Source organism: Ochotona princeps, chromosome 19 (assembly GCF_030435755.1).
Source record: "Ochotona princeps isolate mOchPri1 chromosome 19, mOchPri1.hap1, whole genome shotgun sequence".
NCBI lineage: Eukaryota > Metazoa > Chordata > Mammalia > Lagomorpha > Ochotonidae > Ochotona > Ochotona princeps.
In genome coordinates, this window is record NC_080850.1 from 32,707,775 (window position 1) to 32,733,653 (window position 25,879).

General features: G+C 43.1%; 2 protein-coding genes across 9 annotated transcripts in view; both read left to right on the plus strand.

Moving 5' to 3' along the window:
* BRD8 (bromodomain containing 8) overlaps positions 1-6,429 on the plus strand; it is a 42,089-nt gene extending 35,660 nt beyond the window's left edge. For all 7 annotated transcript variants that reach the window (XM_058677250.1, XM_058677251.1, XM_058677253.1 and 4 more), the window contains 2 exons: positions 5,540-5,717; positions 6,146-6,429. In XM_058677250.1, the coding sequence (XP_058533233.1) occupies positions 5,540-5,717; positions 6,146-6,196 (229 nt within the window). In that variant the 3' untranslated portion in view covers positions 6,197-6,429. The remainder of the gene's footprint in view (positions 1-5,539; positions 5,718-6,145) is intronic.
* Positions 6,430-6,660: 231 nt separating this feature from the next.
* Positions 6,661-21,250, plus strand: NME5 (NME/NM23 family member 5). Of its 2 annotated transcripts, none has more exons than XM_058677258.1 (6): positions 6,661-6,807; positions 7,273-7,402; positions 12,368-12,573; positions 13,436-13,536; positions 17,549-17,667; positions 21,113-21,250. In XM_058677258.1, the coding sequence occupies exons 2-6, from the start codon at positions 7,274-7,276 to the stop codon at positions 21,194-21,196; spliced, it is 639 nt and encodes a 212-aa protein (XP_058533241.1). In that variant the 5' UTR covers positions 6,661-6,807; position 7,273; the 3' UTR covers positions 21,197-21,250. The 2 variants fall into 2 exon arrangements, with proteins under 2 accessions (XP_058533241.1, XP_058533240.1); XM_058677257.1 differs by having other exon boundaries at positions 6,687-6,807; positions 7,269-7,402.
* The last annotated feature ends 4,629 nt before the right edge of the window (positions 21,251-25,879 follow it).

The window sequence follows — 25,879 nt, forward strand, 5'->3', positions numbered from 1 at the left end:
AGGATTCTCAATAAGTTACTAGCAAATCCAACCCAAAACCACATGAAAGTAATAAATGTGTTATGAATTTTTCAGATTTATTCCAGAAATGCAAAGATGGATTAACATTCATCAGTTGATAAGCGGCATAAGTTATGATATGATTATACCAATAGAATGAAAAAAAAAAACCTTGTATGGTCATCTTAATGGGTTCAGAGAAGGCATTTGAGAAGATTCAATACTTCCTGGGCCCAGCATAATGGCTCAATGGCTAAATCCTCCCCTTGCAAGTGCTGGGATCCCATGCGGGCACTGAGTTGTGTCCCAGCTGCTCCACTTCTCATCTAGCTCCCTGCCTGTCAGTCTTTGGAGTGTTTAGGCTGTTTTTATGTAATGTAGCTTTGGGAGAGTTTTGTGTAAACATAATTCCATGCTGTTTTTCTGTTAGTCCCACAAATCTATATTTCATTTTGCTTCTTTCTCTGCTTTTTTCAAAATTATAATTAGGTTTTCTTACAATTTGATTCTCTTTCCTGCTGTTGTGCGAATATGGTTTGTCTTTATAGGAATTCATGTTGGGGTCTGAGGTATGAAGCAGAAAGAAAATCTGCTTATGGAGTTTGAAGGTAGGGATTTTGAAGGTGATAAAGCCATCAGGATGAAGCCCCATCATCGCATAGTAGTAGCTGTATAAGAAGAGAGGGGCCAGAGAATACACAGCATGTGTGCTCCCCAGCTCATGCTGTGTATCCTGCACCACTTTGGAATTTGCTGAGGAGATGGTTCATTTCAGGTATGGTCCCTTGCCTAGGACCAGAGCTATGAGCCAAAACAAACTGTGAATTGGGTTACCAGCAACAGAAAGCACAAATATGTGTACATATCCTTTATTGGTTTATTAAGTATTCCTTTTGAGGGAATTATTGTAGTGTTTAAGTTTATTGTATACATCTGTAACTCACCAATCTCTGTGCTGTTATGCCACAGTATGTGTAAAAAATGAACAACAGGGCCTGGTGCTATAGTTCAATGGCTAAATCCTTACCTTGCAAGTGCTGCCAATTCCATATGGGTGCCAATTCCATATGAGTCTGCCCCCCAGCTCTCATGCTCACCAGCATGAGCAGTGCCCTAGCAGTGGAGTCCCCACTACTTTCTTACCAGATTTAACCGCCCGCTTTCTCCCACCCAAGATTCAGGGCAGGGAGTGGGTCCAGTGTGGAGGTTGTGGGCTCCTCTCTGATGGGCTGCAACTCACACTGGTGAGCATGAGACCCATTGGTTTACTAAGGATGGAGGACAAAACTGATCAACTACCCCAGTGAAGCCTGACAGCAAAGTTCTGGGCCAATGGAGACTCGGAGGTGGACTAAGACAGCCAATCGACCTTGGAAGGATTTCCTCATCTCAGAACTATCAAGACCACATGTACAGAACCCTCAGAAAATGCTCCGCAATGGACACCCTGGGATGACAGTAGGTGGCAGTTCCCCTAGGTAGTACAGTGGTTGGGAGGCTGGGCGTGGTTTCTCCACTTGTACCCCTTCTCCCCCATACACAGGAAGGAGAAAAAGAAAACATGTCAACAATAGTTTCACCCACTATCCCCTGATCCTCAACCTTTCCCACCTTAATCAACTATGTAAACATCATCAAAAATAAAATTAAAAAGTTGCAGTTTTGGGGAGGTGAGATGGGAAACCCCAGAGCCTGTGGAATACATTATAAAATAATAATAAAACAGTTTTTTTTAAAAAAAATGTTGGGCCCGGCGGCGTGGTCTAGTGGCTAAAGTCCTCACCTTGCATGCACCAGGATCCCATATGGGCGCCGGTTCTAATCCCAGCAGCTCCACTTCCCATCCAGCTCCCTGCTTGTGGCCTGGGATAGCAGTCAAGGACGACCCAATGCTTTGGGACCCTGCACCCATGTGGGAGACCTGGAAAAGATTTCTGGTTCCCAGCTTCGGATCAGCACAGCACAGGCCGTTGTGCTCACTTGGGGAGTGAATCTTCGGACGGAAGATCTTCCTCTCTGTCTCTCCTCCTCTCTGTGTATCTGACTTCATAATAAAAATAAATAAATCTTTAAAAAAAAAAAAGAATGTTACGGTTTTGGACCCAGCACAGTGGCTTAGTAGCTCAATCCTTACCTTGCACATGCTGGGATCCATAAGGGCACCAGTTCGTGTCCTGGCTGCTCCACTGCCCAACCAGCTCCCTGCTGGTGGCCTGGAAAGGCAGTTGAGGACAGCCCAAAATCTTGGGATCCTGCACCCACATGGGAGACCCAGAAGAAGCTCATCTCTCCTGGTTTCAGATCAGCTTAACTCCAGCCGTTATGGCCACTTGAGGAGTAAATCAGCAGATGGAAGATCTTTCTGTCTCTCATCTCTGTGAAATCTGCCTTTCCAGGAAAAATAAATGAATATTATTTAATAAAGTGTTAAAGTTTTAATTGTGATTACTTTAAAGTTTGCTGAATATGGGGGCATGGTCATATTTTTAAAAATTTTTTTAATTCAATTATTTATTTATTTTTTTTTATTTAACTTCATTAATTACATTGTATTATGTGACACAGTTACATAGATACTTGGGTTCTCCCACCCCTGCCCAAACCCTCCCTAATTCAATTATTCTTAAAACCTGCTGTTATATTCCCCTCTAAAATAAGACCTTTTTTATGCAACAAGGTGGAGGAATCCACCATGGTGGGAGGGTTTGGGGAGGGGTGGGGAGAACCCAAGTACCTATGAAACTGTCACATAATACAATGTAATTAATGAATTAAAAATAATAAAATAAAATAAAATAAGGCCTTTTTTCTCATTAAACTTATTTTTTTAGCTTGTTATTTGGTGAAGTAGTAAACCTTATTTCTGAACCAGCGTAGTGGCTCAACAGACTAATTCTCTATCTTGGAGCACCTGGATCCAATATGGGTACGAGTTTAAGTTCCAGCTGCTCCACTTCGGATCCAGCTCATTTATAGAACCTGGGAAATCTGTGGAGGATGGCCTAAGTGTGTGGTTGCCTGCACCCACAGGGATTCCTGAAAGAAGCTCCTAGATTCAGATTGACTCTGCTGGCCATTGCGGTCATTTGGAGAGTGAACCAGCAGATGGAAGATTTTTCTTTCTTTCCTCTCCGTAAATCTACTTTTTAGATAATAATAATTTTCTTTTTTTACTTTTTTAAAGACTTATTTATTTTTATTGCAGTCAGATATACAGAAATGAGGAGTGATAGAGAGGAAGATCTTCCGTCCGATGGTTCACTCCCAAAGCGGCCACAACAGCTGGAGCTGAACCAGTCTGAAGCCAGAAGCCAGGAGCCAGGAGCTTCTTCCAGGTGTGCTGTGTGGGTGCAGGGTCCCAAAGCTTTGGGCTGTCTTTGACTGCTTTCCCAGGCCACAGGCAGGGAGCTGGATGGGAAACGGGGCTGCTGGGATTAGAACCGGCGCACATATGGGACCCCAGTGCTTCCATGGCAAGGATTTTAACTACTATGCTATTGTGCCAGGCCCTAGATAATAATAATTTTAAAAGGTGTTATTTCTGTAATATAAAATTTGTTTAAAGATTTATCTTTATTAGAAAGGCTGCAGCTGGACCTGAGCAGATCTGAAGCCTGGAGCCAGAAGCTTCTTCTGTGTCTCTGTCACTCCTTCTCTCTGTAAATCTACCTTTCAAATAAAAGTAAATAGATCTTTTTTTTAATCAATTTGCTTACAGTATTCATGTATAAAGGGCTATTTTCTCCTTTCAGGATGGTATCTTGGGCCTGGTGTGTTAGCTTAGCAGCCAAAGTAGCTTAGATCTTCCTTTCTGTCTCTCTTCTCTGTATATCAGACTTTCTGATAAAAATAAATCTTAAAAAAAGAGAGATGGTGCCTTATTGCTGCATCCTCCTGAAGAAGTAGAGACTATTTCTCACATGGAAGATGAAAGACAACTAAGAAGTCTTCCATTACTCTCAACCCCTTTTTTAAGGGTTCTAATGCCATTCATGAGGATGATATGCTAATGGCTTAACAACTTCCCCAATAGCTGTAAGTTAGTACTATTGCTTTGGGAAATATGTTTTCACATGAGTTTTTTTTTAAGATTTATTTATTTTTATTATAAAGTTATATATACAGAGAGGAGGAGAGACAGAAATATCTTCCATCCGATGATTCACTCCCCAAGTGACCGCAACAGCTGGAGCTGAGCCAATCCGAAGCCAGGAGCCCGGGTGCAGTTTCTACGGTGGTTGTAACTTATCTATGATTGATCAGCCAACAATTAACAGCAGAATGGAGGTAGACTAGATTCTTACTTCTGTTTAGTCCTTTCTGATCTTTAGTATGTTGTCTTACATACTTATTCTCTATAAATATTTATTTATGCTAGTATTTATAGATCCCATTCTTTTCCTTTTAGTGAAAGGAGAAGAGTTTTGATTTATTCAGTATTCAAGTGCTGTGGTGTTGTGAGTTAAGCTACTCCCTGTAGTGCCATCATCCAACATGGACACTAATTTGAGATCTAGCTGCTCTACTTATGATCTAGCTCCCTGCTAATGCAGCTGCGAAGTCAGCAGAAGATGCCAAAGATGATCCAAGTGCTTGGGCCCCTGTATCTACATGAGATCCCAGAAGCTCTAGGCTCCTGACTTCAACCTGGCTCATCCCTGGTTGTTGCAGCCGTTTGGAAAGTGAACCAGCAAATGGAGGATCTTTCACTCTATCTTTCCTCCTATCTCTGTTAACTCTGCCTTTCAAATAAACTTAAAAAAAAATAAAAAGAAGAAGTAAATACTCATATCATATGACTGTACGTTGTCAACAACCAAAACTGTTGTGTGACAAACATTGGAGCTGCTTATGGCTTTGCTGCTTGGGGCTAGTACATCTCTCATAGTAGTAAGATAGCAACTTGGACCATGGAGTTCTTCTGAATTAGAAGCCAGATTGTTTGTCATTAGGCAAGTACTTAACCTCTGTCTGAAGTTTCCTCATCTGTCACATGTAGAGACTAATGACACCTACTCTTATGAGTTTATTCAGAGGACTGAATTACTACAGAAGGTGTCTAATGTAGAACCTAGGCTATTGAAAATCGTCAAATGTTAATTGCAGTTGCTATTTTCATTTTTTAAAAGATTTGTTTTTATTGGAAAGGCAGATTTTACAGAAAGAAGACAGATCTTCTATCTACTGGTTCACTTCCCAAATGGCTGTAATTGCTGGAGCTGCCGATCGGAAGCCAGAAGCCCATCTGAAGCCAGAATCCAAGAACTTCTTCCAGTTCTCTCATATGGGTGCAGGAGCCCAAGGACTTCGACCATCCTTCATTGCTGCCCTTCCAGGCTACAATCAGGGAGCTGGATGGAAAGTGGAGCAGCTAGGATATGAACCAGCACCCATATGAGATGCCACACTTAGAGGTGGAGGGTTAGCCAGTTGAGCCACTGCACCAGCCACACTATTATTTTCATTAACAACCAAATAGTTCTCCGAAAGAGTTTGACAGTTCACATTAATGTTTCTGGTTTCTCTTGGCCTTTCTCAGACCCATGGACTTAACTAGTGTGAAAAGAAATCTGTCTAAGGGACGAATTCGCACTTTGGCTCAGTTCCAGCGCGACCTGATGCTGATGTTCCAGAATGCTGTGATGTACAATGACTCTGATCATCACGTGTATCACATGGCTGTGGAAATGCAGCGAGAAGTGCTGGAACAGATTCAGGTACCATATGGACAGTTCTGCCAGAAAGGGGTATAATAGTCTCTGGAATCTGGTTTTGGAAAGTCTGTCAATAACTGCTATGTTCCCAGAGATGATGTTTAGAGATGGTTCAACAGTCTCACCACGCAAGCATTGAGTCTGGTGGTTTGGAAAACCCTGAGCCTCAGTAGGTTCTATTTTAACTAATTGTGAAGTGTCACAATCTACTATGAGAAGCAGGAATGAAGAGAACTGTGGACAGGTGGGTAATAGGAGCTCCTGCTTCTACATTTTCAAGTCAGCTTCAAAGAAACATTTAAGAGTTTCTTGGAAGTATTATACCAAAGAAAAAAAGTGTAGTTGAGTCTATTTACTGAATAAGGGAAAATTACATTAAATCCTCTAGCTTTCATTTTCATAGCTTGCTGTCTGTGCCTTGACCCCCGCAGGTGCTGAACATTTGGTTAGACCAAAGGAGAGACTTGAGCAGTCTGGAATGAAAACCTACCAATCCAGTGGATGATGCAAACCTGTTTAATTGACTTGGAGCTGCTACTCTGCCCTATTCTCCAGTTTAAACCTCTTAAAACTCTGACCCTGAGAAAACTCCAGTACTTTGTTTTACCACTTTTCTGTTGTTACTCTTTCTAGTCAAAGTAATACCTTGATTCACAACCGAGGAGGCAATGGTACCTGTGGATATACTACTAAAATAAAGGGAGAAGAGCTGGGATTTGGATTGGTGTCGTACATGTTACCCATTTCTTTGTCCATAGACTTAGCTTAGAGGCATTTTATTACTTCTTTAAAAATAAATATGTCACAAACCGAAGATTGCTTTTTAGTTACTAAAGACATTGAGAACAGAGGGAACAACAGCACCTGCTGAAACCAGGACGGTATCTGACATGGGTCCTACGTTGTGAGGGAAACGGAGGAACGATCAAGTGCTGTAAGATTCACAAGCATATTAAAAAAACCTTGTGGCTACAACCGGGAGCCGTGACACAGCGTTGCTGGGATTGGCCCTCAGCGGCCACCGTCCTCAGGCTTTGGCTTTGTTTCCTAGCAACGAGTTTTAGTCACACTGGGAACAGCAGCAGGTGGCGAGGTGAGTTTTCAGAGAAGGTGAAGACCTAGGATTTTTATCTTCAGCCCGGAGAGTTAAAAAGAATCAGGAGACCCTGTTTTCCAATTGACCTGCACATACACATAGAGGCTCCTGTGAGGCGGGGTGTCTTTACTAATTAAGCAGCTTAAGGTGGTTGCCCCCCTGCTGCTGGAGCGCTGCCTGTTACTGCCAACCAACCCTGCACCTGGCTGCCGCGGGCCTTATTGTCACCTCTGATCAAGTGAATTCCTAGCTCCTCCCGCTGCTGAATGCTCGTTAAATCCCTCTTCAGAGGTAGTAAACATTGTGTTGAGATGCTTATGGAAAAACAGGGCAGTTTCTACGTTTGTAACTTAAAGAACACTCTATTTTTAATCTCAACTTTGTTTGGTTTAGGGGATAGAGGTTTACCGTGTTGCAGTTGATATCTGAGACAAGCCCTTTAACTTTACACTGAAAAGCCAGAATGGAGAGATCAATGTCGCCACCTCAGATATACATAGAAAAAACTTTGGCTATTATCAAACCCGATGTTGTTGACAAAGAGGAGGAGATACAGGATATTATTCTCAGATCTGGATTCACCATTGTTCAGGTAACTTCTGGGTGTGATCTGGGCTTTATTTTTCGTTCCTTTTTTTCTTTTTTAAGATTTATTTTTATTGGAAAGGCGGATATACAGAGAGGAGGAGAGACAAGAGAGGAAGATCTTTGTCCACTGATTCACTCCCCAAGTGGCCGCAGTGGCTGGAACTGAGCTGATCCAAAGCCAGGAGCTAGGAGCTCCTTCCGGGTCTCCCACACAGGTGCAGGGTCCCAGGGCTTTGGGTCGTCCTCCACTGCTTTCGCAGGCCACAAGCAGGGAGCTGGATGGGAAGCAGGGCAGCCGGGATTAGAACCAACGCCCATATGGGATCCTGGCTTGTGAATTTAGTCACTAGGCCACTGCACTGGGACCTGCCTTTTTATTTTTTTAATGCTTGTGAAAATGTGTCCATCCATTTAAATCCTTAGGTGTTTGGCATAAAATTTAAATTCCTCTAAACATAAAAGCTGTTCATAACAATTTTCACTCTTTTTTTGTCTTTCAAAAGAATGTTAAATAAGAAACAGAATGGTCTTTTGCACCCCTTGCAAAATCTGTCCTTTAATTGTGTGCTCATATGATACTGTGGTTGGTAGTCCCTTGGACTTGAGAGGCTGTCCTATCATCCAGGGAAAACGTTTGTGAAAGTCTTTTCAGTAGGTGGCAGTCTTTCCCCTGGCACAAACCTAGCTTCCGTTCCTTTAAAAATTGTATTTAAGAGACAGAATGAGGGCCCTTTGCCATGGCCTAGCAGCCGAAGTTCTTGCCTTGGATGTGCCAGGATCCCATATGGGCGCCGGTTCTAATCCCGGCAGCTCCACTTCCCATCCAGCTCCCTGCCTGTGGCCTGGAAAAGCAGTCGAGGATGGCCCAAAGCCTTGAGGTCCTGCACCCGTGTGGGAGACCTGGAGGAAGTTCTGGCTCCTGGCTTCGGATCAGCACAGCACCAGCCATTGTGGTCACTTGGGGAGTGAATCATCAGACAGAAGATCTTCCTCTCTTGTCTCTCCTCCTCTCTGTATATCTGACTTTGCAATAAAAATAAATAAATCTTTAAAAAATAAAATTAGAAAAAATTAAAAACAGAATGACAGAGAAACAGAAACAGAAATCTTCCATCTGCTAGTTTATTACTTAAAAGGGTACAGCAACCCTGATTGGATCAGGCCCAAAGTAAGAACCAGAAACTTCATCCGGGTGTTCCACATGAGTGACAGGTAACCAAGCCCTTGGCCTGTCACCTTCAGCCCTCCTGGGCACGCTAGAAGGAAGCAAGATCAGAGTGAAGCATCCAAAACTGGAAGCGGCACGCTCACGTACACTGTAGAAAACAAGAGAGATCTCACCGGACACAAGTGTAGGGTTGCAATGAGGAATCTTTATTGGCTAATAAGCTTGCTGACAGAGCTCCAGCCACACTCCAGGAGCCCTTGTACTGCCTGGCTGAAGTCAGAGGCTTTTGAGCTCTCTGGAACCCAAAGCAGTTTAACTGAACTAACTGCCCTCCAACTGCCCTACCTTCCCACCAGTGGACATGGCCCCTCACATTCCCAAAAGCCCAACTGCTGACTTGCCCAGCTGAATCACTCACAGCAGTTCATGCAGAAGGAGACAGAAAGAGCAAGGTGCATGGAGGTGCTGGAGCCCCAAGTGTCCACGCAGCAGAAACACTCAGCGTAGCAAGCCTGCAGTGTTACGGAGTGCTGTCACCCGTCTGCATCCATCCCAGTATAGGATGCTGGTGTCCAAAGCAGTGACCTCACTGGACTACATTGTTTTCCTGACATAACTGCTTCTATTTTGTGAAACTATTTCTATTTGTGAAATTATTCAAATTAAAAAAAATCTTTGCCTGATCCAATCTTTCTTTAAATTTTTAAAATTTAATCTGAGGGGGCCCAGTGCAATAGCCTAGCAGCTAAAGACCTCATCTTGAATGTACTGGGATCCCATACTGGCGCCGGTTCTAATCCGGCAGCCCTGCTTCCCATCCATCTCCCTGCCTGTAGCCTGGGAAAGCTGTCGAGGATGTCCCAAAGCCTTGGGACCCTGCACCCATGTGGGAGACCTGGAAGAAGCTTCTGGCTTCGGATTGGCTCAGCTTCGACCATTGTGGCCACTTGGGGAGTGAAATTTCGAATGGAAGATCTTCTCTATCTTTCCTCCTCTTTGTATATCTGCCTTTCCAATAAAAATAAATCTTTAAAAAAAATTAATTTGAGGGCATGGTGCGGTAGCCTAGCTAAAGTCCTTGCCTTGCACATGCCGGCAATCCCATATGTGCGCTGGTTTATGTCCCAGCTATACCACCTCCCTTCCAGCTCCCTGCTTATGACCTAGAAAGCAGTGGAGGATGGCCTAAGACCTTGGGACCTTGCACCCACATGGGAGACCCAGAGGAGGCTGCTGGCTCCTGGCTTTGGATCGGCTAAGCTCCGAATATTGAGACCATTTGGGGAGTGAGAATGGAGAATCTTTCTCTGTCTCTCCTCCTCCTCTGTATGTCTGACATCCTAATATAAATATAAATATTTAAAAACTTTTAATTGGAAAAGCAAATGATGGAATCATTTACTCAGTATTGATTTTAAAGTAGAAACTTTGATTTTTAAAAAGTATTAATTTGAAAGGCAAAGTTATAGAAAGAGCAGGAGCTCTTCTGTTTGCCAGTTAATTTCCCAGATGGCTGCAATGGCCAGACTGAAACTAGCAGGCAAGAGCAGCTTCTGGATCTCACAGATGAATACATTTTCTTGGGTCACCTTCTACACCTTTCCCAGAAATATTATCAGGGATCTGGATAGGAAATGGAACAACCTGGACTAGAACTGGCTCCAATATGGGAAGGTGGCATTACCCCCAAAGGAATCTTAAAATTCTTCTATAGAGGACTTGCATTAGAATACAATGGATTAAGCCACTGCTTTAATGCTGGTATACATTAGAGTCTTGGCTGCACCACTTTTGATCCGTTTCCCTGCTAATAGGCCTGTGAAAAGCGGTGGAAGATCGCCCACGTGTTTGGAACCCCGCTATACATTCCTAGGAGACCCAGATGAAATTCCAGTCTCCTGGTTTCCATATAGCAAACCTCAGCTATTGCCCCATTTGGGGTTTGGGGAGTGAATCAGCAGATCTGTGTCTTTCCTTCCCTCTCTTTAACTCTGCCTTTTAACTAAATAAGTAAACCTTTTAAAAAAAAATGATGCCGTGGCTGGCCCAGTGGCTTAGCAGGCTAACATCTTCTGCTGGCATCCCATATGGGTGACAGTTCATGTCCCAGCTGCTCCACTTCCAATCCAATTTCTTGATTTTGGCCTGGGAAAGCAGTAGAGGATGACCCAAAGTCTAGAGCCCTGCACGCTTGTGGGAGACTTGGAGGAAGTTCCTTGCTCTTGGCTTTGGGTAGATTCAGCTCTGGCTATTGTGGTCATTTGGGGAATGAACCAACAGATGAAAGCTCTCTCTCTGTTTCTATATAAAAATAACTCTTACAAAAAAATTTTATTTGAAAGGCACAATTACAGAGACAGAGAGATTTTCTATCTGTTGGTTTACTTCTCAAATGGCTGAAATGACTAGGGTTGGACCAGGCTAAAGCCAAGAGTTTCATGTGGGTTTTCACGTGATTGTGGAGGTCCAAGCACTTGGGCCGTTTTCCACCACTTTTCTAGGCACATTACTACTAGGCACTGGGAAGGAAGTGGAGCAGCTGAGACTTAACTGGTGTCTATGCATAATGCTAGCCTCACATGCAGCCCCTTAATGCATTATAATACAACACTGGCCCCCAGTGTCTTATTTTTAATTCCTTTTTTTGTATTTTGAATCTTTTGCCTGCTGATCTGCCTTCAGGAGGAATAAAAAACCATCACTAATAAATTTTTTGTTACTTGAGAAACAGAGACTTCCAAATGCTTACAAGAGCTGTAACTGGATCAGAACCAGAGCCAGAGCCAGAGCCAGGAATGCCATCTCTTCCAAGCAGGATTTTAACCATGGTTCCCAATGTCCACCCCAGACAGAAGAAGATGAATGTGGAATATTTTAAATCTCAGTTTTGTTAACTGAATAAATTCAAAGTCTTGATCATTTGGAGGGCTGTTTGCAGCATGCACATCCCGTGTTGAAATACCTGAGTTCAGGTTCCAGCTCTGCTCTGAGTCCCAGCTGCCTGCTGCTGTATGCCTTGGCACAAAGCAGTGACAGCCCACATAGTCGGGAGACCAGGATTCAGTGTCTGACGCCTGGTTTTCGCCTGGCCCAGCCACTACTCTTAGTAGTGTTCAAAAAGAAGTGAGCCACTAGACAGAAGATTTCTCCCTGCATCTCTGCTTTTCTAATAAATCAAATAATTAAATACTATGCAAATAATTTTCAAAAATAGATATGATGTTTCATTAATAAAACATTCTGAAGGAGATTATCAAAACAGTAATTAGTTTTTCAGTAGGTTAAATAATCACTCTTACTGTCTTTGTAGCAGCCATTGAGTTATCATGCCCTCTCCCCCACCTTTTTTTTAAAGAGCTGTTTTTTTTTTATTGCAAAGTCAGATGTACAGAGAGAAGGAGAGACAGAGAAAGATCTTCTGTCCGATGATTCACTCCCCAAGTGACTGCAACAGCCAGAGCTGAACCAATCTGAAGCCAGGAGCCTGGAGCTTCTTCCAGGTCTCCCACATGGGTGCAGGGTCCCAAGGTTTGGGACGTCCCCCCTTTCCCAGGCCACAAGCAGGGAGTTGGATGGGAAGTGGAGCTGCCGGGATTAGCACCGGCATCCACAGGGATACCGGCAGGTTCAATGCTAGGACTTTAGGCTGCTAGGCTACCATGCTGGGCCCAACCCTTTCTTTATAGTAAAAAGATGAAACTCACATGTCTGATCAGACTGTTACCAATTTCAAATGCTATTAATGGGTGTGTTTTCAAGCTATCATTTTAAATGCTGTTGTTAATTTTTTTTCTCTTACAGAGAAGAAAACTCTGTCTGAGCCCTGAACAATGTAGTAATTTTTATGTGGAACAGTATGGAAAAATGTTTTTTCCCAATTTAACAGCTTACATGAGTTCTGGACCACTTGTCGTCATGATAATAGCTAGATATAAAGCCATCTCTTACTGGAAAGAACTTTTGGGACCAGCTAATAGCTTAATAGCTAAGGAAACACACCCAGACAGGTAACATTTGTGAAAATGAAAAAAAACATGATTTCATTGTAATGATGTTGTTTTGTTTTTCCTAGATACACTGTTTTTGGGGAAGAATCTATTTTAAATTTTAGCCTTTTAATTGAAACTCAGTACCAAATGCCACAGAATGTCTCAGGAAATGTGTGATTAGCCTTATTCTTCTTTGCATTAAACTGCCACTGAAGTAGGACTTTTTTTGCGGGTGAGAAAGTTGGGATAGGATTTTAAAGTAATATTGGTAATATAGGAATAGAAATACATGTTTTCAGTATTTTAGATAATAGATAACATCTAGAAATGAGGATGTATGCTTTTTTCACTTGTTGTAAAATGACACTTTCTTATGATTTATTTATTTTTTGGGGAAAGGCAGATATACAGAGATGAGAGACAGAGAGGAAGCTTTTCTGTCTGATGATTCACTTCCATTTGGCTGCAATGGCTGAGCTGTGCCAATCCAAAGCCAGGAGGAGCCCAGAGCCTCTCCTGGGTCTTCCACACGGATGCAGGGTCCCAAGGGTTTGGGCTGTCTTCCACTGCTTCCCAACCACAAGCAGGGAGCTGGATGGGAAGTGGGGCTGCCGCGATTAGAACTGGTGCCCATATGGGATTCCAGCGCATGCAAAGCAAGGACTTTAGCTGCTAGTCTACCGTGCCGTACCTAAAATGACACTTCTTTTTAATTTAGGGAACTGTTTTTCCTGTATAAGTCTCCTACAGATCTAAATGTATTTGGTCCTCATATATATTTAAGCTTAAATTCAAAATAGATTGAAGTGTCTTTGTAGAATCATACATATGATGTCAAGGATTGCAAGTTGGCGGAGCACTGTCTTTTACTTGTGTTTAGTCTAAGGGCAATTTATGGCACAGATGATCTGAGGAATGCACTTCATGGGAGTAATGACTTTGCTTCAGCAGAAAGAGAAATTCATTTCATGTTTCCTAAAGGTGAGTTACAGATGACTGATTTGTCACCTTTTATTGTTTCCTTTTTCTTCTGTTTTGGAGGTGTAATGGAACATAAGAGTTTTTCTCTATAATTTAAGTTGTAGTCACTAAAAATTCAAAGTCTGCATTAGAAAACTCAGCATTTCTCTTAGAACTAGTTGTGCCCTCTAGGGACTATTTTGAAAAGAATTTAATGCGTTTTTCTTTCTTTTCTTTGAACTAGACATAGTTAGGATTTTTTTCCTATGCTGTAATTCTTTATAGTGTCCTTATGTTTTAGTAAAGCTTGTTGCAAATGAATACAATTAGGAAATTTTGATGGATTTACCATCTTCTCTAATGATTTATTATTTGACCAACAAAGTCCTATGCAGTTTTAAGATTCCTTAAAAAAAAAAAAACATAACTGTTTTATGTATTTGAAAAGCAGAGTCATGGTACTTTGGGTAGGAGGTAGGGAGATATGGAGATCTTCCATCTGCTGGTTCACTTCCCAAACAGCAACAGAAGCCTAGAACTGCATCTGTGTTCTCTACATAGATAGTAGGTTCCCAAACACTTCGTTCATTCTGTGCAGCAGGCACATTAGCAGGGAACTGGTTGGAAGTGAAACAGCAAGTGCTCAAACCAACACTTATACTGAATACTAGCATCATAAGCAGCAACTTAACCCACTATGTTACAATGCCAGCCCCAATTAAAAGTTTATTTAAAAAATGTTTAGATGTATTTATTTGAGAGGCAGAGAGAGTAGCTTTCCAAGTGGTCACTCCCCCGAAAGGCCACGATGGCTTGTCCTGGGCCAGGCCAAAACCAGGAACTGGGAAATAAAGCCAAGTCTCCCACTTGGGTGGCAAAACCCCAATTGATTGACCCAAACTGACTTCTAGGTTCTTGATTAGCAGGAAGCAGGAGCTTCATCTGGGAATCCAGGGCAGACCTCTGATATGGAGCAGTCATCATAACTGCCATCCTAACTAGTAGGTCAAACACCCATCCCCTGTTCTCAGTATATTTTAATAAAGATCTGCTTCAGAAAAAAGCTGAAAAGTATCTTGGAAATTTATAAGTTCTTCTTTTTTTTTTGAGAAGTCGTATTTATTGAATAACTGACATACAACAAGTGGAATTTCTGAACTCCAAATTTTTCAGTTTGACTATCTGATGTTATATAGTTTTAAGGTTTTTTTAAATTGGAAGCTCAGATTTACAGAGAGGACAGACAGAGAGAAAGATCTTCCATCTGCTGGTTCACTCCCCAAGTGGCCACAATGGCCAGATCTGAGCTGATCTGGAACCAGGAGCCAGGAGCCAGGAGATTCTTCCAGGTCTCCCACACAGGTGAAGGGTCCCAAGACTTTAGGCCATCCTTCACTGCTTTCCTAGCCCACAAGCAGAAATCTAGATGGAAAGTAGAGCACCCAAGACACAAACCAGCACCCACATGGGATTCTGACACATGCAAGGCAAGGACTTCAGCCACTAGGCTACTGTGCTGGGTCCTGATGTTACTTTTTAGCACTAGTAGGCTTGGAAACATTCTGATGGTAACTTGTCAATGGGTGATATTTCTCCATAGGCCCTTTATTCTGCTTAATAACAAGTGCTTTACTTTTGTCAATCTCCCAAGGAGTGGCCTACTGTCCCCCTTCTGTCCGAACTGATGAGTCCCTGATTCTTCAACAAAAACTAGGTTTTAGGGCAACTGTTTAGGCTAATGGTTAAGAGGCTGACTTAAACGCCTCTTTCCCACAACAGTGTGCCTGAATGTGATTCCTGGCTCCTACTTCTGACACTGCCTTCCTGCTAATATAGGTGCTGAGAGAGGTGACGATGGCTGCCCCTGCTTGGGTGACTTGGACCTAGTCCCTGGAACTGGCTTCAACCCTGACCAAGCCTTAACTGTATGGGCATTTTGGAAGTGAACCAGCAGATAGGAATTCTGCCTGTATCTCAATAAATACATTTTAAAAATCATTTTGCCATGATTTTATTTTTAGTTCGAAAGGCAGAAAACAAAGGAGAAATAAAGATCTTCCACCTACTGGATCACTCTCCGAGAGGCTGGAACCAAGTTGATCCAAAGCCGGGCGCCAGAAGCTTCTTCTGGTCTCCCACATGAGTGCAGGGGTCCAAAGATCTGAGCCTTTCTCCACTGCCTTCCAAGGTAGCACAGCAGCACAGAGCTGGATTGGAAGTAGAACCTCCAGGCATCAAACTGGTATCCACATGGGGTGGTCTTGCTATAAGAGGAGACTTGGCTTACTACATCGCTGTGCTAGTTCCTCACAGGAATTCTTAATAGCTTGTAGGAGTCTTTAAACAAAGACTTTAGAGGCTGGCTGTAGTTTATTAAGTTAAGCCTCTTCCTACAATGCCAACATCCCATATGGGTACTGGCTCGAGTCCTGGCTGTTCCACTCCCAATCTGGCTCCCTGCTAATGTGCCTGGGAAATAAATGGAGGATGGTCCAACCACTCCAGTCCCTACACTTATGTGGAATACCAGGAAGAAGCCTCTGACCCCTAGCCTTGGCCTAGCCCAACGCTGGCAGTTGTGGACATATGGGATGCCAGTGCTGCAGGTGGAGGTTTAGCTTGCAACATCATGGCAATGGCCCCATCTGATTATATTCTTAGATTATGATGTTTCAGGTCCAGCATGGTAGCCTAGTGGCTAAATCCTCACCTTGCATGTACTAGGATCCCATATGGGCACTAGTTCGTATATCAGCTGCGTCACTTCCCTTCCAGCTCCCTGCCTGTGGCCTGGGAAGGTGGTAGAGGATTGACCAAAGCTTTGGGACCCAGCACCTGTGTGGGGGACCCAGAAGAAGCTCCTGGCTTCAGATAGGTTCAGTTCTGACCATTTTGGCCATTTGGGAAGTGAACCAGCAGATGGAAGGTCTTGGAATTTCCAAAATTGGAAATGCAGAGAGAAGGAGAGACAGAAAGATCTTTTTTTCTTTTAATTTCTTTCTCATTTGTTTGGAAGGCAGAGCGACAAATATAAAGAGCTCTTCCACCCATTAGTTCACTCCTTAAATCCCTGCAACAATTAAGGCTAACCCAAACCCAATCCAGCAGCCTGGAGTTCCATTTGCGTGTAACAGCAACACAGGTGCAGTTTAGCCAACCGCATCACAACCCTGGTCCCTCTAGACAAAACTTGTTTAAAAAGTAGGAGAAAATAGACATACTCCCTTTCCCAATGGAAGTTTAAAAAATAGCCTTTAGTGGTGGGCCTTTGGTCTAATGCTTCAAACACCAACATCTCACATCAGAGTGCATGGGTTTGAGTCCTGGCTCTGCTCCTGTTCCCAGCTTCCTGCTAATGTGCATCATGGGAGCAATCGGTAAGAGTTCAAGTGATCAGAGTCCTCCCAGCCATGTGGGAGACTCAAACTGAGTTCTAGTCCACCCATGCAGATATAAGAATAAAGCAATAGATGGGAGCTCTATATGTCTTGGCCTGTCAACTTAATTTTCTTCTTTTTAAATTAATTTTCTTAAAAAGGTAGCCATTAAATAATTACCCAGATAATTGTGTTTATGTGTATTTGTTTGAAAGGCAAGCAGAGACCATTTTTTAAAAAATGCTTAGTTTCATCTACTTGAAAAGCAAAGTCACAATGAAAGGGAAAGACAGAAATCTTCCATCCCCTGTTTCACTCCTCAGATGCCTGCCAAGGCCAGAAGCCAGGGACTCCCTGAGTCTACCCTGAGGATGACAGGGACTCACTGGCTTGCTAGGCTATCAGCAGGAAGCTGGGTTAGAATCAAAGAGCTTATCTGGCACTCCAATATGAGGCATGGCTATCACAGCGACTTCACCTGCTATGCCACCTATTCATGTGTTTTTAAACAAGCTGTTGTGCCATGTATATAGTTCCTTTATCTTAAAAAAAAAATCCTTTGAGTATTTCTCACGACAGAGAGAGATTGTTCTCAATGATCACATCCTATTAAATCATTTATGTTGGCTCTAAAGAGAATATTTCTGTATTTGCAGTGATTATTGAGCCCATTCCAGTTGGACAAGCTGCTAAGGACTATTTAAATTTGTATGTGATACCAACTCTGCTTGAAGGTCTCACGAAGCTTTGTAAACAAAAACCAGCAGATCCTTTTGTAAGAAATCTTATTATTTCCACTTATAATGATGGCTTATCATTTTCATGTTTAAAATAGTGTTTTTTGAAAAAGTAAAGGTCTGGAGAACTTCTTTAAAATAAAAATGTATAGAAATTATTTTACACACATTTTGGGTACTTCCTATGATTATTTTCTTGCTGTGTTTTAATTCTTTTTTAAAAGATTTATTATTATTATTATTGTTATTGTTATATTGGAAAGTCAGATTTACAGAGAGAAGGAGAAACACAGAGAAAGATCTTCCATCTGCTGGTTTACTCCTCAAGTGGCCGCAATGGCTGTAGCTGAGTCAGTCCGAAGTCAGGAACCAGGAGCTTCCTCCAGGTCTCCCACACGGAAGCAGGTCCCAAGGCTTTGTGTCTTTTGCTTTCCCAGGCCACAAGCAGTGAGCTGGACAGGATGTGGGGCCACCTGGATATGAACTGGCACCTGTATGGGATCTGGGTGCATGCAAGGCGACAACTTTAGCCAGTAGGTTGCCACACTGGACCCTGTTTTAATTCTTTTTTTTTTTTTTTTAAAGATTTATTCATTTTATTACAGCCAGATATACACAGAGGAGGAGAGACAGAGAGGAAGATCTTCCGTCCGATGATCCACTCCCCAAGTGAGCCGCAACGGGCCGATGCGCGCCGATCCGAAGCCAGGAACCAGGAACCTCTTCCAGGTCTCCCACAAGGGTGCAGTGTCCCAAGGCATTGGGCCGTCCTCGACTGCTTTCCCAGGCCACAAGCAGGGAGCTGGATGGGAAGTGGAGCTGCCGGGATTAGAACCGGCGCCCATATGGGATCCCAGGGCTTTCAAGGCGAGGACTTTAGCCGCTAGGCCACGCCACCGGGCCCAACCCTGTTTTAATTCTTAAAAAATGTCTATAAATATTGTGTCAGTGATTGCATTTCAATTGCTGGACATTACTTTGTGTGTAATTTAAACAATCACATTTAAGTGATGTAATTAGACAGATTTTTAGTTTCAACATTTTTCTCATGATACCTGATTTTCAAATAAGACTTACTTATTTATTTGAAAGGCAGAATTACCAAAGATTTGCCATGTGCTGGCTCACTTGCCAAAGGACTGAAAAAGACAGATGTGGGCCAGGTTGAATCCAGGAGCCAGGAGCTCCACCTGATCTTCCCTGTGGGTGGCAAGGCCAAGTATTTAGACATTTTCTGCTGCTTTCCCAGGTGCATTAGCAGGAAACTAAGTTGGAAAGGGAGCAGACAGGACTCCAGCTGGCACCCACATGTGGTGCAAGCATTATAGGAGGTGCCTTGCCTTGCTGCACCACAATGTTGTCCCCAGTATCTAAAGAGGCAATAGATGGGGCAGGAATTGTGGTGAAGCTGGTGAAGTCACTGCTTGCAATTCATTATTCCTGTGTTGGAGTGCTGATTCAGTCCTAGTTACTTCACTTCAGATCCTAGTTTCTGCTGTTGTGGCTACAACGGCTGAGGATGGACCAGAAGGAAGCCAGCATCCCAGAATTTCATCTGGGTCTCCTATATGGGTGGCAGGGACCCAGGTTTCCTCCCTAGGCATATTAGAAGTAAGCTGGATCAGGAGCAAACTAGCTGGAACTCAGCCTGTCACTCTGTTAGGGGAGGGCAGCTCAACAAACTATTACCACAATGCCAAGTAAAATTGTGAAGGAGAGAAGAAATAAGATATCCCTGATTCCATTTCTACTTCCTTCAGATGAACACTGACATTATCTTGCTCAGAGTACATTTAACTCCAGATTCAGACATCTAACTTTTCTCAGTCTTTCTATTTGGCATTAGTAAAATGTAAATATTTTATACCTAGCTGTATAGGTGGACTATTGCTATGATTAATTGCATAAGTGCATATTAAATTCTGAATAAAAATGTCTCTTGAATAATAGATGCATAAATGTTAGCTACCAGGGCAGGTAATTAGGCTATTGCTCTGGAACCCCTGCCTGGAATGGAATTCTGCCTCTGCTTTCCATCCTGCTTCCTGCTACTGTACCTGGCCCAAGTGTCTGGGCTAATGCAACCAGCACAGGCGTGCCTGACTCCCAACTTCACAATCAGCCAGCAGGTAGCAATCTTTTCTCTCTGTGACTGCCTTTCAGATAAATAAAATTTTTCATATATATATATGTATATTTTAATTGGAAAGGCAGATATACAAAGAGGAGAGACAGAGAGATCTTCCATCCAATGGTTCACTCCCCAAGCGGCCACAACAGCTGGAGCTGTGCCAATCTGAAGCTAGGAGCCAGGAGTTTCTTCCAGGTCTCCCACACAGGTGCAGGGTCCCAAAGCTTTGGGTCGTCCTTGACTGCTTTCCCAGACCACAAGCAGGGAGCTGGATGGAAGTACAGCAGCTGGGATTAGAACTGGCGCCCATATGGGATCTCAGCACGTTTGAGGTGAGGACTTTGGCTTGCTGATTGGCTGCTGAACAACGCTATCGCTCCTGGTCCAGATAAATAAATTATTTTTAAAAAGTAAAAAATAAATTCTGCCCATGGAGGATGCCAGTGCTGTAGACAGAGGCTTATGCCACGACATTGCTTCCTCTAGATTTTTTTTAAAGATTTATCTATTTGTATTGGAAAGTCAGATTTACAGAGAAGAGGAGAGACAGAGAGTAAGATCATGCATCTGATGAATCACTCCCCAAGTGACTGCAATGGCCAGAACTGAGCCCATTCTAAGCCAGGAGCCAGTAGCTTCTTCCAGGTCTCCCAGTTGAGGTACAGGGTCCCAAAGCCTTGGGCCATCCTTGACTGCCTTCCCAGGCCACAGGCAGTGAGCTAGATGGGAAGTGGGGCTGCCGGAACACAAACCGGCACCCATATGGGATCCTGGTGCGAGCAAAGCGAGAACTTTAGCCACTAGGCTACCACGTTGCACCTTCTATATTTTTAAATTTTTTTCCCGCACATACATCTTATTTTCAAATATAATACAAAATAAATATCTAAGTTATTTTTAGGAGTATTTTAGGGGCTTGTATTGTGACACATCTTGTTAAGCTGCCACCTGTGATGCCAGCATTCCATGTAAGGGCTGGCTCAAGTCCTGGCTGTTTTGCTTCCTCCCAGGATGTATTAGCAGAAAACTTGATTAAAATCTGAAAAGCTAGGACTCAGACCAGTACTCTGAATCGAGATATGGGCATCCCATGCAGTAGTGTGATACACTGCCACAACACCCACCCCTGGGTCTATTCTTGATAATCTTGCTTAATTCATTGCTGGATTCCCAGACCATTAGCAGGGAGCTAGATTGGAAGTGGAGCAGCATGGACATGAATTAGCACCTGTATGAATGTCATAATGTCAGCCCCCATTTTTTGTTCTTAAAGTGATTTTTAAAAACTGTTTCTGATTGATAGGGTAGTACATATTGAAAGGAAATGCTGGTTAACATTTTTTTTTTCATAGATTTGGCTTGCTGATTGGCTGCTGAACAATAATCCAAACAAACCTAAACTTTGTCACCGTCGTCCAAATACAGAAGCTTGTTAAAGTTCTCCAAAGACCAGATCTTGAACTGTCTCATCGTTGAAAGCTGTGCTTCCTCTTCTCATACTTCGACTGAGTATTTAAGTAGCTGCATATGAAATAAATGGTCATTGTGACATATCTGGTGAAGCCTCATTTGTGACTGTAAAATTCCATACTGGAATGGCAGTTTGGATCTTTTTCTGACTCCACTTCCTGCTAATGTGTCTGGGAAAACAGTTGGAAAGTTGCCAGGTTCTTCGGCCCCTGCAAACCAGGTGGGAGCCCCAGATGCAATTCTTGGCTCCTGGGTTTAGCCTGGGCCAGATATAACTGTTATAGCCATTTGAGGAATGAACCAGCAGTTGGAAGATCTCTCTTTCTCTTTCTGTTTGTTTAATCCTTTCTCTATGTCACTCTGCCTTTCAAATAAGTAAAATAAATAGTGTTTTGTTGTTGAATTTGGTGCTCATATGGGATGCCAGTGCTTTAAAGCAGAGTTTTAGCCTGTGGAGCTACCGTGCTGGCCGCAAGATTGATTTATTGATTGATTTTGCTTGAAAGAGAGAGGGAAAGACACACAGATTTTTATTTGATGGTTCACTACCTAAAGTAACAACCAGAGCTGGGCTGACCCAAAGCTGGAAGCTAAGAGCTTCTTTTGGGTCTCCCACATGAATGACAGGTACAAGCACTTGAACCATCTTCTGTTGCTTTTTTTTTTTTAAGTTCACTGATTTTTTTTTAAATATTTTTTATTTAGAAAGACATTTACAGAGAGAAGGAAAGACAAGGTTTTTCTCTCCACTGGTTCACTCTCCAAATGGGCTCAATGGCCATAGCTCAGCTGTGAAACCAGGAGCTTTTAGGTCTCCCATACAGGTGCAGGGTCCCAAGGCTTTGGCCCATCCTCAGCTGCTTTCCCAGGCCACAAACAGGGAGCAGAAAGGAAAGTGGAACAGCTGGGACATGAACCAATGCCCATACAGTACCCTAGTGCATGCACGGTGAGGATTTAACCAGTAGGCTGTCATGCCAGGCCTCATCTCCTGCTTCGTCCCCGGGCACATTAGCAGGAAACTAGATGGGAAGTGGAGTGACAGGATCTCAAAACAGTGCCCATGTGGGATGCTGGCACCACAGCAGAGGGCTAGCTTGCTATGCTTCTGTGCCAGCCCCAACTTCTCAGTGTTTCTTAAGTTTTTGTTTGCATTTTCCTCCTATTGTATATGGCCATTATAGTTTGCTCAAAGCATCATTATTGGGCAGAAAAACAAAAATCTTGAGGATAAAAAATTAGTATTTATTTGGAACAATAGCCAAAAAGATTTAGGAAAAAGCAGATTTCTACAGTGAGTTTCTAGTGTGATAGCTTCATTTCCATGTGCAGTGCCCTAGAAAAAAGAAACATCTCAACCAAGAGAAAAATTCCACACTGGAAGTCAGTTCTGTTACTGAAATCTGTCATTTGTTGTTGTTAATTATTTGAAAGGCAGAGCTGCAGTGAGAAAGAGATCTTTTATCTGCTGGTTCACTTCCCAAATGCCCTCAGTGGCCAGAACTGGAGCCAGAAGCTCTGTCTGGGTCTCTCTTGTGAAGGACAAGGCCAAAGCACTTGGGCCATCGCCCGTTGCCTCCCTCACTATCAAGAAGGAGCTTAACCTGTGCTGTAAAGCTTGCCCCTGAGATACATTTTTGAGAGAGATAAGTGTCATGTGGATTTGTTTGATTTGAAGATGTCATACAAGTATTTGAGATCAGAAATACAGTCTCTCCTCCATTGAGTTAACTATAAAAAAATATTTATACTAAGCTTTTTTTTGGTCCAGTTCTCAGTTTGATATTTTTGTGACACCAGTTGCTTTTCTTGGGCTTTGTTTTCATTATTTGTCTCACTGGTAACATACCCTATATTAACTTTTATTTAAGATCCACAATTCCTTTCCAGATGTTAATTAAATCAGAAACTCACAGGCTGATGAGAGCTTTTCACTTGTTCCCCCACTCCTGCCCCAAAGATTTATGTCAATTTGAGACCGCTTTCTCCTACCTCACCAAAAGATGTGACCAAAGAAAAAGATTGCTGTGCAGCAGTCCTGCATTAGTTGCTCTGTTAATTTAAGTAGATCCTTGAGTCCATTGAAAAGGCAAGATGATTGAATAAAGTGATGTTTCTTTCTTTTGTGCTTCAGAGTGACTCAAGGAAGCTCCCTGCTAACCCCCCATCACTCCTCCCCCCAAACCCGTGCAGGTCCTCAGTTGATTACACCGTGGTGATTGATGCCTTTTGTTCCCAAACCAAACTGGTTTTATAGCCCACCCCCTGCCAGCACTTTCCACTAGCTCCAAGGGGAGTCCCTTCCTCAGGCTGCCCAGGGAGCAGTGGCTCTGTGATGGCAGGCAGCAGAGGGTGGGTGGAGAAAGCAGCTTGCAGAACAACAGCACATTGCCAGAACCAATAAAAATAAATAAATCTTTAAGAAAATTAATTTATTTGGACAGCAGACAGGCAGAGAGGAAATACACAGAGAGATCTTTGATCTGCTGGTTCACTTTCCAGATGCCTGCAAAAACCACGGGTGGGCCAGTCTGATGCCAGAAATTCCATCTAGGTCTCCTGTGTGAGTGGCAAGGACGCAAGGACTTGAGCCATCACCTGCTACCTCCCAGGTGTCCACTAGCAGAACACTGAATCAGAGGCACTCATCCTAATTAACCACTACGTCAAATGCCCATTTCTACATATTTTATATTTGTCAAAGTTAAAAAGTAATTGATTATATGTTCAAAAGAGAAAAAAAATATCATATTTGTTAATCTGGAATTCAGGGGTATCTCAGACTGGTCACTGTATATCTGTTTGGTTTTGCTTTTGTTTTTTGACATTATTTGAGATTTTTTTTTTTTTAAGCGGAATTATCAGGAGGAGGAGAGATCTACCATGCATTGGTTTACTCCCCAGATGGCTGCAGCAGCTGAAACTGGGCAGATCTGAAGCCAGGAGCCTGGAGCTTCTTCTGGGTCTCCCACATGGGTGCAGGGGCCAAGCACTTGGGATATCTTGAACTGCTTTCCCAGGCACATCTACCATGGGGCTGAATTAAGAGTTGGCGCAGTCAGGACTGAGCCCCACACCCATTTGAGATGCTGTAGTTGGCAGCTTAACTTGCTACGCTACAGTGCTGCCCCCTAGTGTTTGTCTTCCTAAACTTGCCTGCCGGGATACACTTTCATTGACTCAATCCCAGATACAGGGGTCTGTTTGCCCACCCTGTTCTTTTCTGTCTATATTTGCTAAAGTCAGTTTCTCCATTTGCTCCCAAGCCTTCACATCAGAAACTCTGGAAGGTTGTCTTACTCTTTCTGCTTACGCAACTTGTAGCCTAAGAGAAAAATTACCTGTGATTTTGCTCTAGTACATACTTATATCTTGCCTGTGAATCACTCAGACTTAATTTCTGGTGTTGGAAAGTTGATAATGTAATATTCCCTGACATAATGTTCTAGGAAGTCCAATGTGAAATAATTTAACATTTGACCTTTGGAAGCAGCAAAAGCAGTTTTTGCCGTAACTCCATGCTGTCCCTGCCTGTGACTTCACGTTGCTGAAGGCTCAGTTTTCCTATGTGTGAGGAGGAGATGAGGCTGGCCCTCATCTCACGGGGTCAGAGTGAGTGGGGAAGGAGATGGCACAGGTGAACGTCTCTGCCGGAGCCTGCTGACGCACAGTGAGCCCTCAAAAGGTAGTGATTATTTACCTCTATCTCTGATTTATATATGAGTTATATATTCCCATCATCAATGAAAGAATCAGTATCTATTATTGCCTGTCACATGCTGAACACTGAAGTTATGTTTTCTCTGTTATTCTCACAACCTTGATGTTAAAGTGATTTGATCTGGATGCTTTATGTATGAGTTAACAGGAATTTTAGATATTTGAAAGGCAGAGTTAGAGAGAAAGAGGGAGAGACAGAGATTTTCCATCTGCTGTTTCATCCCTAATGCGGTTGCAATTGCCAGGTCTGATCCAGATCAAAACTGGGAGCCAGGACCCCGATCCTGGTCTACCACTTGGATGGCCTGGGCCCAAGCATTCTAACCACCTTGTGCTGCCTGCTCAGGCACACCAGCAGGAAATCGTATTGGAAACAAAGTGTAGCTGAGATGTGAGCTGGTACTTTGAATTAGGGTGCTGGTATCACCAGCGGTGGGAAGTGTCTGTTGTTATGGAGCATTAAGCTACAATGCTCTTCCCCTACAGAACCCGATTATATTTGAAGTTTTTCCACTATTTTTAGGAGCTTCTTCCGGGTCTCACACACATGGGTTCATTGTGTGGTCCCAAACTTTTGGACCATCCCTGCTGCTTTCCCAGGAAGGCTTATACTCCCATACGCAGAGAGTTGGATGGGAAGTGGAGCAGCGGGAACAGAAACTGATGTCCATATGGGATACCAGCACTTGTAGGTGAAGGATTAGCCAGTTGTGCTATAGTGCCAGCCCCTGCCAATTGATTTTTTTTTTAAGATTTATTTTATTTTTGGGCCCAGCGGCATGACCTAGTGGCTAAAGTCCTCGCCTTGAAGGCCCCGGGATCCCATATGGGCGCCGGTTCTAATCCTGGCAGCTCCACTTCCCATCCAGCTCCCTGCTTGTGGCCTGGGAAAGCAGTTGAGGATGGCCCAATGCTTTGGGACCCTGCAC